Genomic DNA, 18,499 nt, shown 5'->3' with positions numbered 1-18,499 from the left:
GACAAACATGGCTGACATTTATCCCATCATAAGACGGTCCATGTCCATTCTAGTGTTCTAATTCCTAATTCTATGGTTGAGACTATTGTTTTAGGGCTTAGGCTGACTTCTTTTTAAAAAATTGTCAAGATCATGAAATTGTTTACCAATGAAGAAGTGGCGGTGAATGGCTAATCTGAGCTAGCCTATTTACGGAAAAATATGCTTGGCTGCAATAACTATTTCAAAATGAAAACTCAATTGCCAGTTCTCATTCACATCTCTGCTAGTCGACGGCGCCCCAATTGATTAGACATCTTTTTCTTTCTCTCTCCTTCTCCCGTCAGTCACCCCTGATTTGGTCCCGGAGCCCCTGGTGCTACCCGTGGTGCCCTCCCTGCCCTCTGTGCGGGTCCGGCCTGCCCTTCACAGGCCCCGGAGGCGCAACAACAGCAGCAGCGGAAGCGACCTCACCAGGCCTCGGGCCCAGCTGGCCCGAGAGGCAGCATGGAGGTGGGCATGCGCGTGGTGCGCGGCCTGGATTGGAAGTGGGGGAACCAGGACGACAGTGAGGGTCACGTGGGCACAGTGGTGGAGATCGGGCGGCAAGGCAGCACCACCACGCCTGATAAGACGGTGGTGGTGCAGTGGGACAGCGGCACGCGCACCAACTACCGCACAGGATACCAAGGCTCCTACGACCTGCTGCTCTACGACAATGCCCAGATCGGTGAGCATAACACCCCACCTCAGCTGTTTACACACATATAGGCTATGTACTTACAGTGAACTCGGAAAGTATTCAGACCTCTTCACATTTTGTTACATTACAGCCTTACTCTAAAAATGATTAAATTGTTCATCAATCTACACACAATACCCCATAATGACAAAGTGAAAATGGGTTTTTAGAAATATTTGCAAATGTAATTAAAATAAAAAACATAAATACATTTACATAAGTATTCAGACGCTTTGCTATGAGAATCGAAATTGAGCTCAGGTGCATCCTGTTTCCATTGATCATCCTTGATTGGAGTCCACCTGTGGTAAATTCAATTGATTGGACATGATTTGGAAAGGCACACACCTGTCTATATAAGTTCCCACATTGACAGTGCATGTCAGAGCAAAAACCAAGCTAGGAAGTCAAAGGAATTGTCTGTAGAGCTCCGAGCCAGGATTGTGTCGAGGTACAGATCTGGGGAAGGGTACCAAAAATTGTCTGCAGCATTGAAGGTTCCCAAGAACAGAGTGGCCTCCATTCTTAAATGGGAGAAGTTTGGAACCACCAAGACTCTTTCTAGAGCTGGCCGCCCGGCCAATTTGAGAAATCTGGGGAGAAGGGTCTTTGTCATAGAGGTGACCAAGAACCCGATGGTCACTCTGACAGAGCTCCAGAGTTTCTTCTGTGGAGATGGGAGAACCTTCCAGAAGGACAACCATCTCTGGAGCACACCACCAAACAGGCCTTTGCCTGACGAAAGGTACTCCTCGGTAAAAGGCATGACAGCCCGCTTGGAGTTTGTCAAAAGGCCCCTAAAGGGCTCTGACCATGAGAAACAAGATTCTCTGGTCTGATGAAACCAACATTGAACTCTTTGGCCTGAATGCGAAGCGTCATGCCTGGAGGAAACCTGGCACCATCCCTACGGTGAAGCATGGTGGTGGCAGCATCGTGCTGTGGGGATGTTTTTCAGCGCTAGGAACTGGCAGACTAGTCAGGATCGAGGGAAAGATTAGCTAAGCAAAGTACAGAGAGATCCTTGATGAAAACCTGCTCCAGAGCGCTCAGGACCTCAGACTGGGGGCAAAGCTTCACCTTCCAACAGGACAACGACCCTAAGCAAAAGCCAAGACAATGCAGGAGTGGCTTTGGGACAAGTCTCTGAATGTCCTTGAGGGGCCCAGCCAGAGCCTGCACTTGAACCTGATGGAACACCTGAAAATAGCTGTGCAGCAGCGCTCCCCATCCAACCTGACAGAGCTTGAGAGGATCTGCAGAAGAGATTGGGAGAAACTCCCCAAATACAGGTGTGCCAAGCTTGTAGCGTTATACCCAAGACTTGAGGCTGTAATCGCTGCAAAAGGGGCTTCAACAACATACGGAGTAAAAGGTCTGAATACTTATGTAAATGTGATATTTCAGTTTTTTTGAATTTTTTTATACATTTGCAGAAATGTCTAAAAACGATGAGGGGGGAAAATGGGTTAATACATTATTTTTTTTAAATGGCTGTAACATAGCAAAATGTGGAAAAAGTCAAGGGGTCTGAATACTTTCTGAATGCAATGTACACTGCTCAAAAAAATAAAGGGAACACTTAAACAACACAATGTAACTCCAAGTCAATCACACTTCTGTCAAATCAAACTGTCCACTTAGGAAGCAACACTGATTGACAATAAATTTCACATGCTGTTGTGCAAATGGAATAGACAAAAGGTGGAAATTATAGGCAATTAGCAAGACACCCCCAATAAAGGAGTGGTTCTGCAGGTGGTGACCACAGACCACTTCTCAGTTCCTATGCTTCCTGGCTGATGTTTTGGTCACTTTTGAATGCTGGCGGTGCTTTCACTCTAGTGGTAGCATGAGACGGAGTCTACAACCCACACCAAGTGGCTCAGGTAGTGCAGCTCATCCAGGATGGCACATCAATGCGAGCTGTGGCAAGAAGGTTTGCTGTGTCTGTCAGCGTAGTGTCCAGAGCATGGAGGCGCTACCAGGAGACAGGCCAGTACATCAGGAGACGTGGAGGAGGCCGTAGGAGGGCAACAACCCAGCAGCAGGACCGCTACCTCCACCTTTGTGCAAGGAGGAGCACTGCCAGAGCCCTGCAAAATGACCTCCAGCAGGCCACAAATGTGCATGTGTCAGCATATGTCTCACAAGGGGTCTGAGGATCTCATCTCGGTACCTAATGGCAGTCAGGCTACCTCTGGCGAGCACATGGAGGGCTGTGCGGCCCCACAAAGAAATGCCACCCCACACCATGACTGACCCACCGCCAAACCGGTCATGCTGGAGGATGTTGCAGGCAGCAGAACGTTCTCCGCGGCGTCTCCAGACTCTGTCACGTCTGTCACATGTGCTCATGTGCTCAGTGTGAACCTGCTTTCATCTGTGAAGAGCCCAGGGCGCCAGTGGCGAATTTGCCAATCTTGGTGTTCTCTGGCAAATGCCAAATGTCCTGCACGGTGTTGGACTGTAAGCACAACCCCCACCTGTGGACGTCGGGCCCTCATACCACCCTCATGGAGTCTGTTTCTGTCTGTTTACCACCCTCATGGAGTCTGTTTAAATTAATTAGGCCTAATTTATGGATTTCACATGACTGGGAATACAGATGCATCCATTGGTCACAGATAACTTTTTTTTTAAATGTTGGGGCATGGATATAAAAAACTGTCAGTTTTTGGTGTGACCACCATTTGCCTCAGGCAGCGCGACATCTCCTTTGCATAGAGTTGATCTGTTGATTTATGGCCTGTGGAATGTTGTCCCACTCCTCGTCAATGGTTGTGCTATGTTGCTGGATATTGGTGTGAACTGGAACATGCTGTCTTACACATCGATCCAGAGCATCCCGAACATGCTCAATGGGTGACATGTCTGGTGAGTATGCAGGCCATGGAAAAACTGGGACATTTTCTGCTTCCCGGAATTGTGTACATATTCTTTTGCGATATGGGGCTGTGCATTATCATGCTGAAACATAAGGTGATGGCAGCAGATGAATAGCACAACAATAGGCCACAGGATCTCATCAAGGTATCATCAAGGTATTCAAATTGCCATTGATAAAATGCAATTTTGTTCATTGTCCGTAGCTTATGCATGTCCATATCATAACCCCACCGCCACCATGGGGCACTCTGTTCACAGCATTGACGACACCATACACGCCATCTGCCCGGTACAGTTGAAACTGGGATTCATCCATGAAGAGCACACTTCTCCAGCGTGCCAGTGGCCATCGAAGGTGAGCATTTGCTCACTGAAGTCAGTTATGACGCCAATCTGCAGTCAGGTCAAGACCCTGGTGAGGACGATGAGCATGCAGATGAGCTTCCCTGAGAGGGTTTTTGACAGTTTTTGCAGAAATTTTTCGATTGTGCAAACCCACAGTTTCATCAGTTGTCCTGGTGGCTGGTCTCAGACGATCCCGCAGGTGAAGAAGCCGGATGTGGAGGTCCTGGGCTGGCGTGGTTACACGTGGTCTGCGGTTCTGAGGCCGGTTGGACGTACTGCCAAATTCTCCAAAACCTGTTTAATGATCATGCTGTTTAATCAGCTGCTTGATATGCCACACCTGTCCAGTGGCTGGATTATCTTGGCAAAGGAGAAATGCTCGCTAACAGGTATAAACACATTTGTGTATAACATTTGAGAGAAATACGCTTTTTGTGTGTATGGATCATTTCTGGAATCTTTTTTTTCAGCTCATGAAACATGGGACCAACACTTTACATGTTGCGTTTATATTTTTGTTCAGTATAAAAAAACAGACCATTGAATATCCCTTTTGAGAATGGTTAAGTTATTAATTACACTTAATTACACAGTCCCTACAAAGATACAGGCGTCCTAATTGCAGCATTACCGCAAAAATGGAAGAGGCAATTGGAAGGGGGGAAAAAGTAAGGAACTTGTCTGTCGACCCTGCATTAAAGACCAAAATTGGTTAAAGAAAATAGAGATAAATAAAAATGTATACGAGTTTAATTTAAGGACCAAAACATTGACAGCTGTGCCATATAGATTGCAAAATAGTTGGGAATAAATTTTCGATTTACCGAATTCATGGCACATGGTTTATAAGCTGATACACAAAACGATGCCGGATTGAAAATTTCAAATTTTCCAATTTAATTGATACCAGAATTTTACCAGATTCTTGCAACTAATAGAATGTTATATATATATATATATATATATATATATATATATATATATATATATATATATATATATATACTGTATACAGTTGAAGTCGGACATTTACATACACCTTAGCCAAATGCATTTAAACTCAGTTTTTCATTCCTGACATTTAATACTAGTAAAAAATCCCTGTTTTAGGTCAGTTAGGATCACCACTTTATTTTAAGAATGTGAAATGCCAGAATAATAGTAGAGAGAATGATTTATTTCAGCTTTTATTTCTTTCATCACATTCCCGATGGGTCAGAAGTTTACATACACTCAATTAGTATTTGGTAGCTTTGCCTAAAATTGTTAACTTGGGTCAAATGTTTTGAGTAGCCTTCCACAAGCTTCCCACAATAAGTTGGGTGAATTTTGGCCCATTCCTCCTGACAGAGCTGGTGTAACTGAGTCAGGTTTGTAGGCCTTCTTGCTCGCACACGCTTTTTCAGTTCTGCCCACAAATTTTCTATAGGATTGAGGTCAGGCTTTGGTCAGGGCTTTCCAATACCTTGACTTTGTTGTCCTTAAGCCATTTTGCCACAACTTTGGAAGTATGCTTGGGGTCATTGTCCATTTGGAAGACCCATTTGCGACCAAGCTTTAACTTCCTGACTGATATCTTGAGATGTTGCTTCAATATATCCACATAATTTTCCCGCCTCATGATGCCATCTATTTTGTGAAGTGCACCAGTCCCTCCTGCAGCAAAGCACCCCCACAACATGATGCTGCCGACCCCGTGCTTCACGGTTGGGATGGTGTTCTTCGGCTTGCAAGCCTCCCCCTTTTTCCTCCAAACAACGATGTTCATTATGGTCAAACAGTTCTATTTTTGTTTAATCCGACCAGAGTACATTTGTCCAAAAAGTATGATATTTGTCCCTATGTGCAGTTGCAAACCGTGGTCTGGCTTTTTTATGGCGGTTTTGGAGCAGTGGCTTCTTCCTTGCTGAGCAGCCTTTCAGGTTATGTCGATATAGGACTCGTTTTACTGTGGATATAGATACTTTTGTACTTGTTTCCTCCAGTATTCTTCACAAAGTCCTTTGCTATTTTTCTGGGATTGATTGCACATTTTGCACCAAAATACGTTGATCTCTAGGAGAATGCATCTCCTTTCTGAGCAGTATGACGGCTCCCTGGTCCCATGGTGTTTATACTTGCATACTACTCTTTGTACAGATGAACATGGTACATTCAGGCGTTTGGAAATTGTTCCCAAGAATGAACCAGACTTGTGGAGGTCTGCAATTTTTGTTCTGAGGTCTTGGCTGATTTCTTTTGATTTCCCCATGATGTCAAGAAAATAGGCACTGAATTTGAAGGTAGGCCTTGAAATACATCCACAGGTATTCCTCCAATTGATTCAAATTATGTCAATTAGCCTATCAGAAGCTTCTTAAAGCCATGGCATAATTTTCTGGAATTTTCCAAGCTGATTAAAGGCACAGTCAACTTAGTGTATGTAAACTTTTGACCCACTGAAATTGGGTCAAACCTGGTGGCCAACTACAAGAAACGTCTGACCTCTGTGATTGCCAACAAGGGTTTTGCCACCAAGTACTAAGCCATGTTTTGCAGAGGGGTCAAATACTTATTTCCCTCATTAAAATGCTAATCAATTCATAACATTGTTGACATGCATTTTTCTGGATTTTTTTGTTGTTATTCGGTCTCTCACTGTTCAATTAAACCTACCATTAAAATTATAGACTGATCATTTCTTTGTCAGTGCACAAACATACAAAATCAGCAGGGGATCAAATACTTTTCCCCCTCACTGTAAGTGAAATAATCTGTCTGTAAACAATTGTTGGAAAAATTACTGGTGTCGTGCACAAAGTAGATAATAATAAGTATTATAATACAATACTTTTAGAAGAAAAAAATCTTTAATTTACAATCTGTAGAAACTATGAGAATAGAAAGGATCAGAACTTGTGTGAAACATGGGAATCAAAACTGGATGGTGTTAAGAGATAGATGGGAAGGGTTGAGTGGAGCTGAAAGGGGGGACTAAAAACAACAAGATAACTAATGTAAAATATACTGGTCCGTAAAATGTTTATAGGTTCAGAACTTTTGTGAAACAGCACAGTTAAAAAGTATATTGCAAATAGAAAACAAAACTGGATGGTCTTCAGACATAGATGGGAGGGGTTGAGGGTAGCTGACAGAGGGGATCAAAATGGGGAAAAAAAGGAAATATTGTCAAATGCATTGTGTCCGTAAAATGTATATAGTATGACTAAGCTGGAAGTAGAAGCCTAAGTGTTGTTGTCCATTGGTTTACTCCAATTAGGGGAAGGGTGGTAGGGTTAGGGGAACATAATACAGCAACATATAAAAACAGGATGCACCTGAGCTCAATTTGGAGTGTCATAGGAAATGTCTGAATACTTACGTAAATAGGGTATTTCTGTTTTTGTTTTTTTATAAATGTGCAAAAATGTCTAAACCTGTTTTCTCTTTGTCATTATGGGCTATTGTATGTAGATTGATGAATGAAAAAACGAATTTAATAATTTTTAGAAAAAGGCTGTAACGTAACAAAATGTGGAAAAGGGGAAGGGGTCTGAATACTTTCCAAATGCACTGTATCTAATGTATTGTTTGTATATCATTTGTTAATTTTAGGTATTGGTCTCATCTTTGTGACTCAAGAAAGGTTCCTCAAGCTCATGTTTACTTACCATCGCAGAGCAAAGGGCATCTCTCTCCATCTCCATTTCTCTTGACTCAAGCAGGAGACAGGCAATACAGCCCTGTTTTATAATCGGCTGTATTAGAATTTAATGCCAAGTGCTAATGCAGGATTCATCTGCATTTTGCTCCATTAAAACAGAATTGTTCTACCTCAGAAGTCAGTAAGGCTTCAATTAATGTAGCGAAAGCAAAGAGAAGGAGAAGGAGAGTGAGAAGGGGGAGGAAGATCAGCATTTCTCGTCATCTGTCATCAGTCAACTCTTCTCATTTGCTGTACTTTGAACTAATTCTGGACTGGCTTGTCTTAACCTCCTTCAACCTCGCTCTGACTTTCTCGCTCTCTCTCTTTCCCCTTTTCTCTGTCTCAGGTGTGCGCCACTCCAACATCATCTGCGACAGCTGCAAGAAGCATGGCATCATGGGGATGCGCTGGAAGTGCAAGGTGTGCTTTGACTACGACTTGTGCACGCAGTGCTACATGAACAACAAACACGACCTGGGCCACGCATTTGAGCGCTATGAGACAGCCCATTCCCAACCGTGAGTACCATGCCCCCCCCCCCCCCCACACACAAACTCTCCATTCCTTCGAAACCCTATCTCCAGATTCACTTGGGTTGATTTGTATTAAAATTAGCTTCAAAATACAGTGTGTGATTTGCTGAATTTGATTACAATTTGTTTTACTTTTCAAATAATAACTTGTGCCAGATTAATTTGAAAGGGACCGTTCTAATTGTCCCCGACTCCCCTAAGTTGATTCCCATTGTCTGCTCTGCCCGCCTTCTCTAATTAAGTGATCATGCCAGAGATTTGCCGATCTTTGGAGGATATATTGGCATGGCTGTCGTCGAGGGCCGGAAAAAAGTGCCAATATATCGTCCAAACAATGGCTTCGAGGGCATTATCACTTTTATACAAGTACGTGAATTATCCCCTCCTTTCTCCTCATCCAGTCTTCTGTATCAGTTCACAGTAAAGCGATGTGGAAACGATACAGGCACTGTCTGAATGTCAGCTGGGTGGACAGTTCCCTTTATAATATTGGGTGATACTCATGGCACACTGAATTTAAAATGGGGCACAGAATTCTTCTACTAGTCCACCAGTGAAGAGCCAGCTCAAACCCCTGTATTCCTTTGTGTGCTCGCTGGTGAGTGTGTTTCTGGGCTTTTTGAAGCTTGAGACTGAATTTCTCAAGAATTCTCCATTCATGTAGTATAATACACGGGCTGATCATCTGGCCAGGAGCTAAAACTCAAAATGGTAGAACGACACTTAAGCAAATATGTTCCATGATGCCAAGCAGAATACTGTTGGCCAATAGTACAGTAATTCCTTATGTGGAACCGATTCCCTCTTATCTGTGATCGGCACACATTTCATCGCATAATTAGTTTCCTCAAATGAGTGAAGCCTTTTGGAGATCATAGACATTGCGAAAGACATTTGGTGAAGATAGAGGAACTGTGTCAGAGAACAAGCTTACCAACCCTTCAATGGCTGTATGCCCCTGCTGCTTATGTTTAGGGCTATTCAATTAAAACTGGTTGTTCTGTTCTTAGGGTTAGAGTAGCCTGAACTACTGAAAAGTAGAAACAATAAGCAGTTTGGATAGTAGGACCCCCGGTTTACATTTTTCTCTCATAACGAGAGAATAGATCAAATGTATTTGACACTGATGGCCAGCTCTCATATTCTGTACCAGGGTTCAGTACTGCAACTAAAACAGTCGCATTTGCAACTGTTTGCCTTGGCAGTGCAACACACATTTTTATTTGGTCGCAAGGGTGCCAGCAAACGTTTTTTTTACCTGGTCATGTTCGTTTTTGGATCACAATTTGCTCTCTTTATCATGTTTTATTCAAACAGTAATGTGCAATTGACCAAAAATTAACTCAACTATATGAAGCGTCAAAGATCGACTTACAGGGGAGGTCGATCATCCCCATCAGTGGGCCAGTGAAAGAAATATTGCAATAATGCTATTTTTAACCTAGGCTATATAATTGAGCAACTCAATGAAGAACGACAGCGGTAGGAAAGATGTTCCAAGTTATGAGGCAAGAATGGGTATGCAAACCAGGTATTTAAAAAGTCTTGGTTGAATATTTTCGATGTACAATTCAGTCATCATGGAATGGCGTACTTTTGAAAATCATACATTTCCTCTTGGTTATTTGATCTTTTGAAAAGTCATTGAAGTTATGGTAGCTGATTTAGAAGTTCTACTGCTCCAATAAAATTATTCATGTTTTCATTTCTGATCCGTTTTAATGAGAGATGAAGGCACTTTCATTTGTTTCACGCCGTTTCAATTGAAGGGTGTTTTTTCTGTAGGCTATTACAACAAATATACAATCTTGGTCCTTGGAAAATACAATTAAGTGCTTGAAAATGTCCTTGAATTTGACCCTGTAAAGGCTACTTGCTCAGCCTGTAAATGAAAGGTAATATATTCTTAAAACTATGAAAGCATAATTTGCTTTCCTGTCAGCTCTTGACCCGGGCCAGTATTTTTTTCATTCGAGCCAGTAGCTTTCAGTTGGCACTGGACCGGTGTGACACCGGCAAATTTACCTGAATGTCGAGCCCTGATGTGTGCAGTGCGCGTAGGGCCTATATGGCTACCACTTTGTGTAGCTGTTAGCGATGCTAATGATAACAGTTTTCAGGCAGATTTAAAGGCAATTTAAAGGTAAATACAAAGTAGCCTATGTCTACCTGGCATAATCATAATTATTTGCATCAATCCAGTGACCATTTTCTTTTGAAAATTGTGTGTGCTATAGAAACACTGCTGGCCAAACACAACTGTCTGGCTGGTGCACACCTGAATTAAAGGGTAACTACAAAACAACAAAGAATATGGTTTAAGCATTGTTATGGACTTCGAACATCCCATTTTGAGAGTGAAAACCTGTAAAAACTGGGGGAAATATATATATTTTTGTGTTATTGTTTTGGTATCAAGTATCGTTTTTCCAATTCTGCCCTCTGCAGGATTTCGCAGGATGGCACTTTGAAATTGGCAATAAATACATTTTGCACTTTATTTTAACAGTCTCTTTTCTTTGCTGTCACAGTAAATATATCAAAATCAATGTAAGAACACAAGGACATGCTCATTTAAAAGATGGCAAAAATAGTAGGTGCCACCAGTGTAAAAGGTTAGTGTAGAACCTTGTGTGTACAGTACAACAGTGGTTCCCAACCAGGGGTACTAGGACCTCTATCCACAGGGAGTACTTGAGAAGACTCATGAGACCATAGGCCTACTGGTAAAATGCACATGAGGGGGTACTTCTGGGGGCAGAGCAAAATTCAGTTGGTGGTACAATAACCACAAATTTTGGGAACTACTGCAGTACAATACAGTCTGACAGAGACTCCTTCCCCCTCTCACTTCGACTCCCACCTCAGTTTCTCTACGGTATTGATTAAACATTGGGCATGTATGCTGTTTGGCTCAGCAACGTCCTTGATTAGAAGAGAGCCCTTCAGACAGTCCTCAGGATGGATGGCTCTGCTGTTCTTGGAGACTTCAGGCCAAGAACAGTGGCCAGTGCTTTCTTAGTGGAATGCAGGGATTCATCCCACTCACTTGATCGAGTAAAGATACATTTAGTAGATTCAGTGACAGGATGCTTGCCATTTACTCATTTCTCTTATTGTGGTAAATGTGATTTGATTAAGGTTGTTTGGTTTTTAAAATGTTCAAGGTTGTTTGATTTAAACTTAAAGGTAATTACTTTGCGTTATCACATAAAGAGATGGGCTACGTCTGGAGTGAAAAAGTTATAAGGTCGGATTTATACTTAACTCTTTATTTGAAACAAAGTAGTTAAGTCTGGACTTGAAGGCCTGAAAGCTGTCCAGAGAGTAAACACAAGGCCAAATGTTTTATTTCTGGCCTTTGAAAACACTAGTGGACAGCAGTGTGTCCCATAAGACCACTATAAGATCCAATCGTCTTATTGGTCTTGTTATTTGCAGGTTGTTTACAAACTACTCAACCCCAGAGTAGGACTTACGCTAGCTACCTGATGAGACTGCAAAACTACCTTTTTAAAATATATATGTCCTCTACTTATTACAAGTAAGGAGATTGATACATATGCTGAGTGGTGATGGGATAGTGGTAAACACACAGACCACCACGCTGCCACTTTGTGGTGAGGGAAATAAAAGCCTATTATTTAGTTAGTTCACTATTGTTGAAATTACTCCCACACTCACACATTAACTTCTCTATATCAACAAACAGTACAGACAGGTAAAGGCAAATGCAGGATTAGATATCTCAGTAGTTGAGTCCTGTACATGAATGATAATGGAGGTTTTGAAATGGGGGGATTTGGCCCAAAATGGCTGATGGTCAACACACGTTTAGTGTGTGTGGTTCATGCAGGGAATTGTTTGAATATGAAGTGGTTCTTTTGGAGGGATCTCTGTCACTCCTATACTAACACGTTATTAATCTGACCCATCTCTCTGAGCCATCTCTCTGAGCCATCTCTCTGAGCCATCTCTCTGAGCCATCTCTCTGAGCCATCTCTCTGAGCCATCTCTCTGAGCCATCTCTCTAGGCCATCTCTCTAGGCCATCTCTCTAGGCCATCTCTCTGAGCCATCTCTCTGAGCCATCTCTCTGAGCCATCTCTCTGAGCCATCTCTCTGAGCCATCTCTCTGAGCCATCTCTCTAGGCCATCTCTCTGAGCCATCTCTCTGAGCCATCTCTCTGAGCCATCTCTCTGAGCCATCTCTCTGAGACATCTTTAAGTAATGGAGTATTTAGTCTTAAGTGGAATGAAAGAATGTGACTCAGCTGAAGTCAGTTGGCCTGCAGTGATGTGATGGACCCTTTAGACATCTCTGGCCTTGGCTAGAGAGGACATACAGTAACGTGATGAATGGAGGGCAGACGTGACGAGGAAAACCACTGAGTGAACAGACGGGCTCTTACGCAACCCTCATCCCGACAGAACATTCATTAAGATGAATCTACTAATGTGTTCCCGCCATTACGACTGAGGATTTGGAGAAACTAATCTCACGTGGACAGTTTTACTTCTTGGTAACTGAGATTAGGAGAAATGGATGATACAAAGAGCCATTGATGGTCTTTCTCAGTTCTGTTTAGGCCTCGCTACTTAGCCTAATTCAGACACTTATGCCTTTTGTAGTCACACAGCTCATGTGCTAGAGCAGACGTCTTTAGAGAAACCCACTGAGTCGTAATTAGTTTATTTGAACTATGAATCCCATTGGCGTTGTTTTGAATTCGCTAGATTGGTGTCAAGCAGGAGGCTGAGTCGGTTTCAGTTCTCCTTTGACCAAATATGCCATATGCACGAAATATAGCCAGTCATTTATATTTCTACACCTCATCATACCAAAACTCATCCATACTTCGTTAGATCACGCCATTAGCATTTTAGACATACTTACACACACAACATTCCATCTTTACTGTACAAGATTACGAAACATTGCACTCGTCCGTTGCAATAAGCATATGCGTATAAGGTTTCATTATGAATCCAACAGTTTATTGATCAGCCTGGTCTCATAGTAAATCGGGACACTCAAGTTCGTTTTGATATGTCAAGTTTGGTATGGTTATAAAAGACCGAAGGTTAATTAAGGCAAAAACAAAAGGAGGGTGGTTGGTCGGGGTGTATGTATAACGCGAACGTATAGCAACAATTTTAGCTAACCCTTCCCCTAACTTTAACCCTTTAACCTAACTCCTAACCCCTAGCTAACGTTAGCCAGCTAGTTAACGTTAGCAACCTAGCCACATAGCTAACGTTAGCCACAACATATTGGAATTCATAACATATCATACGTTTTGCAAATTCGTAACATATTGTAAGTTGTGCAAGTTTGTAATGCAGTGCATTCAGAAAGTATTCAGACCCCTTCAGTTTTTCCACATTTTGTTACGTTACAGCCTTATTCTAGGAAATACAGGAGTAGATCAAGGTAGGGAAATGGTGAATAAATTAGTCAAAGTTTATATCCAACCATTTGATCACAATTCTGGTTTAGATGTACTTTTGATGTCATTCATTACACACAGTGAAGATACATTCAACAGAACATTGACTGTTGCTGCTCCAAGACCCAGCTCTAAAGCAAAGGGGAAAAACATCATATGAAAGTAACGCCCGCAACCCCTCGTTCTTCTTCATGCTTGTTGTGCATGGGGCAAAACACAACAGAGCCCCTCTATACAGAGCCTTCAGAAAGTACTCACACCCTTGACTTTTTCCACATTTTGTTGTGTTACAGCCTGAATTTAAAATGAATTCAATTGAGATTTCTTGTCACTGGCCTACACGTAATACCCCATAATGTCAAAGTGGAATTATGTTTTAAATTGTTTTTACAAATTAATTAAAAGCTGAAATGTCTTGAGTCAATAAGTATTCAACCCCTTTGTTATGGCAAGCCTAAATAAGTTCAGGAGTGAAAGTTTGCCTAACAAGTCACATAATAAGTTGCATGGACTCACTCTGTGTGCAATAATAGTGTTTAAAATGATTTTTGAATGACTACCTCATCTCTGTACCCCACACGTAAGGTCCCTCAGTCGAGCTGTGAATTTCAAACACTGATTCAACCACAAAGACCAGTGAGTATACAGTGAATGTTCCTGAGTGGCCTAACAGTTTTGACTTAAATCTACATGAACATCTATAGCAAGACCTGAAAATGGTTGTCTAGCAATGATCAACAACCAATTTGACAGAGCTTGAAGAATTTTGAAAAGATAAATGGGCAAATGTTGTGCAATCCAGGTGTGGAAAGCTTTTAGAGATTTAACCAGAAAGACTCACAGCTATAATCGCTGCCAAAGGTGATTCTACAAAGTATTGACTCAGGGGTGTGAATACTTAGGTAAATTAGATATTTCTGTATTTAATTTTCAATAAATTTGCCAAGATTTCAAAAAACATGTTTTCCCTTTTTCATTATGGAGTATTTAATCAAGTAAAGTCAAATTGTATTTGTCACATGCGCCGAATACAACAGGTGTAGACCTTACAGTGAAATACTTACTTACAAGCCCTTAACCAACAATACAGTTTTAAGAATATACAAAAACAAAGTAAGAGATAAGAATAACAAATAATTAAAGAGCAGCAATGAATAACAATAGCGGGGCTATATACAGGGGGTACCCGTACAGAGTCAATGTGAGGGGGCATTGGTGTCGAGGTAATATGTACATGTAGGTAGAATCCATTTTGAATTCAGGCTGAAACACATTAAAATGTGGAATATGTCAAGGGGTATGAATACTTTCTTGAGCGAGTGAGTGAGTCCTCAGTGATGTCATCCAAAGCGCTACAATCTGTCTCGCGTCTCATAAGACCTGGTCCGTCTTAAGAAAAATGCAGGCATTCAATCTGTCCCAAACTGATATTGGGGGAGCCAAGAAGTTGGCTGGCTTCCATGATGAGAGGCCCTGCTTTATTTTACTGATCATTTGTGATGGAGGGATTGGATCTGGCTCAGCAGCACAGCTAATGGGATTCATTTAATGTCAGAGACCGAGAGAGTAGCCGAGCAGGTGGCTCAGCTGAGGGCTTAAAGCAGAGAGAGAGCCACTGTTAGGCACACACTGCCATGGGGTCGGGGGGTTCTTATCGAGTAGTACAGGCCTTGCAGTGCCAGAGTTTTGCTGTATTGTAATTAACCCACTTAATAATGGGATTAGCATGTTAGCAGAATGTCATGTAAATTCTAATCAAGCAAGGGAGAAAAGACTTTCAATTTCTTCAAACAATCAACCTTTAATACCGATTTAATTATTGCAATAATGGATCTGGTCAACGACCACCCATAGGTGATCATTGAGAGCCCAATAATACAGAAAACGCAGGTTTATATAGAAACCCCAAAACTGCTTAGTCATGGTTGGTTCCACCCCTCCCCAGCAGATCGGGGCATCATAAGCTACTGTGGTTTCTTCTTTGTCTTATGCCTTGTGACCAAGTTACTCAGAAGCAAAGATGATTGGAAACAATACAGGTCTATTCTGTTCCTCAAGTTTATCTCTATCCCATGTCCTTAACTACACGCCCAGACCAGCTGCGGTGAGTGAACGTGGAAGAGAGGAACCATCCCTGAGGCGGGGGAAGTGGTGAAACTATCTTGTAGTTTCAACCCTCCATATGTGCACAGCAATATGCCGCCTTTATTCCTTTAAGCAGAGAGCTCTTTACGATCACTAAGCTCCTATTATGAAGCTACAGATAATTATATAGGTACATTTAATAGATCCTGCAAATACATGTTTTTTCCCTCACAAGTCTCACGTTCCTCCTCATTGAAGTGTGTTATAAGGTAATTAATAGTGGCTGAGTGTGAATACAGATTTGGGGAAGTGAGGTGCCAGTGGATGTGCTGTGATTTTCCTTAATACAGGATGTTCATTACCAAGTATGTGTGCCCAGTCTGTGATCATCTGGATAGAGACTGGGTCATCTGGATACTCTCTAATAATGTAGTCACATGTGAATGTGTTTTGCAGAGTGTTTTGTCACGTGTGTGTGTGTATAATAACCAAGTGTTCACAATGACATGTTTGGTCACCGTTGTTCATGGTAAGTGGTGTGTATCGTCTTGTCGTGTTTGTGTAGGTTATGGCGTGTTGACGGTGCCCTGTGCAGCATATGGGTGTCCATATGTTTACTGAGGGGGGGGGGGGGTGGAAACGCAACAACAACTTTGCGGTTGGCTAATCGTCTTCCGCACACACACACACACACACACACAGATGCAGAGGCCCTGTCAAGTAGGCTCAGTTTAATCCTTATCCTGCATATCTGGCAATTCAGCACCTCTCTACCTCCTACTGGTCATGTTTCAGCTCACCACATCCTCTATCTCAGAGAGACCGTTGGTCAGGCAGGATTAGACGTCCAGGTCCTTTTAAAGAGCTGCTCGCTCTCTCTCTCAAAGTATAAGTGTTTAACAGCGACAACACCAACAACAGTATTATGTCAAAATAGTTGCTGTCTTCACTAATGCCATCTGTACCATTCATGCATCATTATATTTAATCTCTACTAGATCTGTTTTGGATAGTTCCCACCCTTTACATATTTTGCCCAATGGTATCTGGACCCATAAATTCCTTAAAGTGGTGTTTTTAATCTTGCTAAAATCTATTGTTGAAATTAACAACCTCCACCCTAATCTACCAACTCAGGAAATCCTGCTGTATAAGGCAGCATTGTTTTATTCAGGTCTTATCCCCACCGCATCATCTTTGCATGGAATTTTCTGAAAATCATGTTGCGTACCAACCCTTTCACCGCCTGTGGCCGTACACAGTAAACACAGTGTCTACAGCAAAGGCCTACAGTTGAAGTCGGAAGTTTACATACACCTTAGCCAAATACATTTAAACTCAGTTTTTCACAATTCCTGACATTTAATCCTAGTAAAAATTCCCTGTCTTAGGTCAGTTAAGATCACCACTTTATTTTAAGAATGTGAAACGTCAGAATAATAGAGTGATTTATTTCAGCTTTTATTTCTTTCATCACATTCCCAGTGGGTCAGAAGTTTACATACACTCAATTAGTATTTGGTAGAATTGCCTTTAAATTGTTTAACTTGGGTCAAACATTTCGGGTTGCCTTTCACAAGCTCCCACAATAGGTTGGGTGAATTTTGGCCCTTTCCCCCTGACAGAGCTGGTGAAACTGAGTCAGGTTTGTAGGCCTCCTTGCTCGCACACGCTTTTTCAGTTCTGCCCACAAATTTCCTATATGATTAAGGTAAGGGCTTTGTGATGGCCACTCCAATACCTTGACTTGTAGTCCTTAAGCCATTTTGCCACAACTTTGGAAGTATGCTTGGGGTCATTGTCCATTTGGAAGACCCATTTGCAACCAAGCTTTAACTTCCTGACTGATGTCTTGAGATGTTGCTTCAATATATCCACATGATTCCCCCCCCCCCCCATGATGCCATCTATTTTGTGAAGTGCACCAGTCCCTCCTGCAGCAAAGCACCCCCACAACATGATGCTGCCACCCCCGTGGTTCACGGTTGGGATGGTGTTCTTCGACTTGCAAGCCTCCCCCTTTTTCCTCCAAACATTACGATGGTCATTATTGCCAAACAGTTTTATTTTTGTTTCATCAGACCAGAGGACATTTGTCCAAAAAGTATGATCTTTGTCCCCATGTGCAGTTGCAAACTGTAGTCTGGCATTTTTATGGCGGTTTTGAAGCAGTGGCTTCTTCCTTGCTGAGCGGCCTTTCAGGTTATGTCGAAATAGGACTCGTTTTACTGTGGAAATAGATACTTTTGTACTTGTTTCCTCCAGCATCTTCACAAGGTCCTTTGCTGTTGTTCTGGAATTGATTTGCACTTTTTGCACCAAAGTACGTTCATCTCTAGGAGACAGAATGCGTCTTCTTCTTGAGCAGTATGACAGCTGCGTGGTCCCATGGTGTTTATACTTGCGTACTATTGTTTGTACAGATGAACGTGGTACCTTCAGGCGTTTGGAAATTGCTCCCAAGGATGACCAGACTTGTGGAGGTCTGCAATTTTTTTTCTGAGGTCTTGGCTGATTTCTTTTGATTTTCCCATGATGTCAAGCAAAGAGACACTGAGTTTGAAGGTAGGCCTTGAAATACATCCACAGGTAAACCTCCAATTGACTCAAATGATGTCAATTAGCCTTTCAGAAGTGTCTAAAGACATCATTTTCTGGAATTTTCCAAGCTGTTTAAAGGCACAGTCAACTTAGTGTATGTACACTTCTAACCCATTGGAATTGTGATACAGTGAATATAAGTGAAATAATCTGTCTGTAAACAATTGTTAGAAAAATTACTTGTGTCATGC

At 42.0% G+C, this 18,499-nt stretch overlaps 1 protein-coding gene across 1 annotated transcript in view; it reads left to right on the top strand.

Moving 5' to 3' along the window:
* LOC129860884 (E3 ubiquitin-protein ligase MIB2-like) overlaps window positions 1–18,499 on the top strand; it is a 63,760-nt gene that overhangs the window by 12,278 nt on the left and 32,983 nt on the right. The window contains 3 exon segments of the mRNA XM_055931766.1: window positions 327–458; window positions 461–709; window positions 7,987–8,158. Of these exon segments, the coding sequence (XP_055787741.1) occupies window positions 327–458; window positions 461–709; window positions 7,987–8,158 (553 nt within the window).

The sequence above is a fragment of the Salvelinus fontinalis genome, chromosome 8 (genome assembly GCF_029448725.1).
Source record: "Salvelinus fontinalis isolate EN_2023a chromosome 8, ASM2944872v1, whole genome shotgun sequence".
Classification (NCBI taxonomy): Eukaryota; Metazoa; Chordata; class Actinopteri; order Salmoniformes; family Salmonidae; genus Salvelinus; species Salvelinus fontinalis.
Note: the sequence above shows the minus strand (reverse complement) of the source record. Positions and strands in the feature narration are given on the sequence as shown.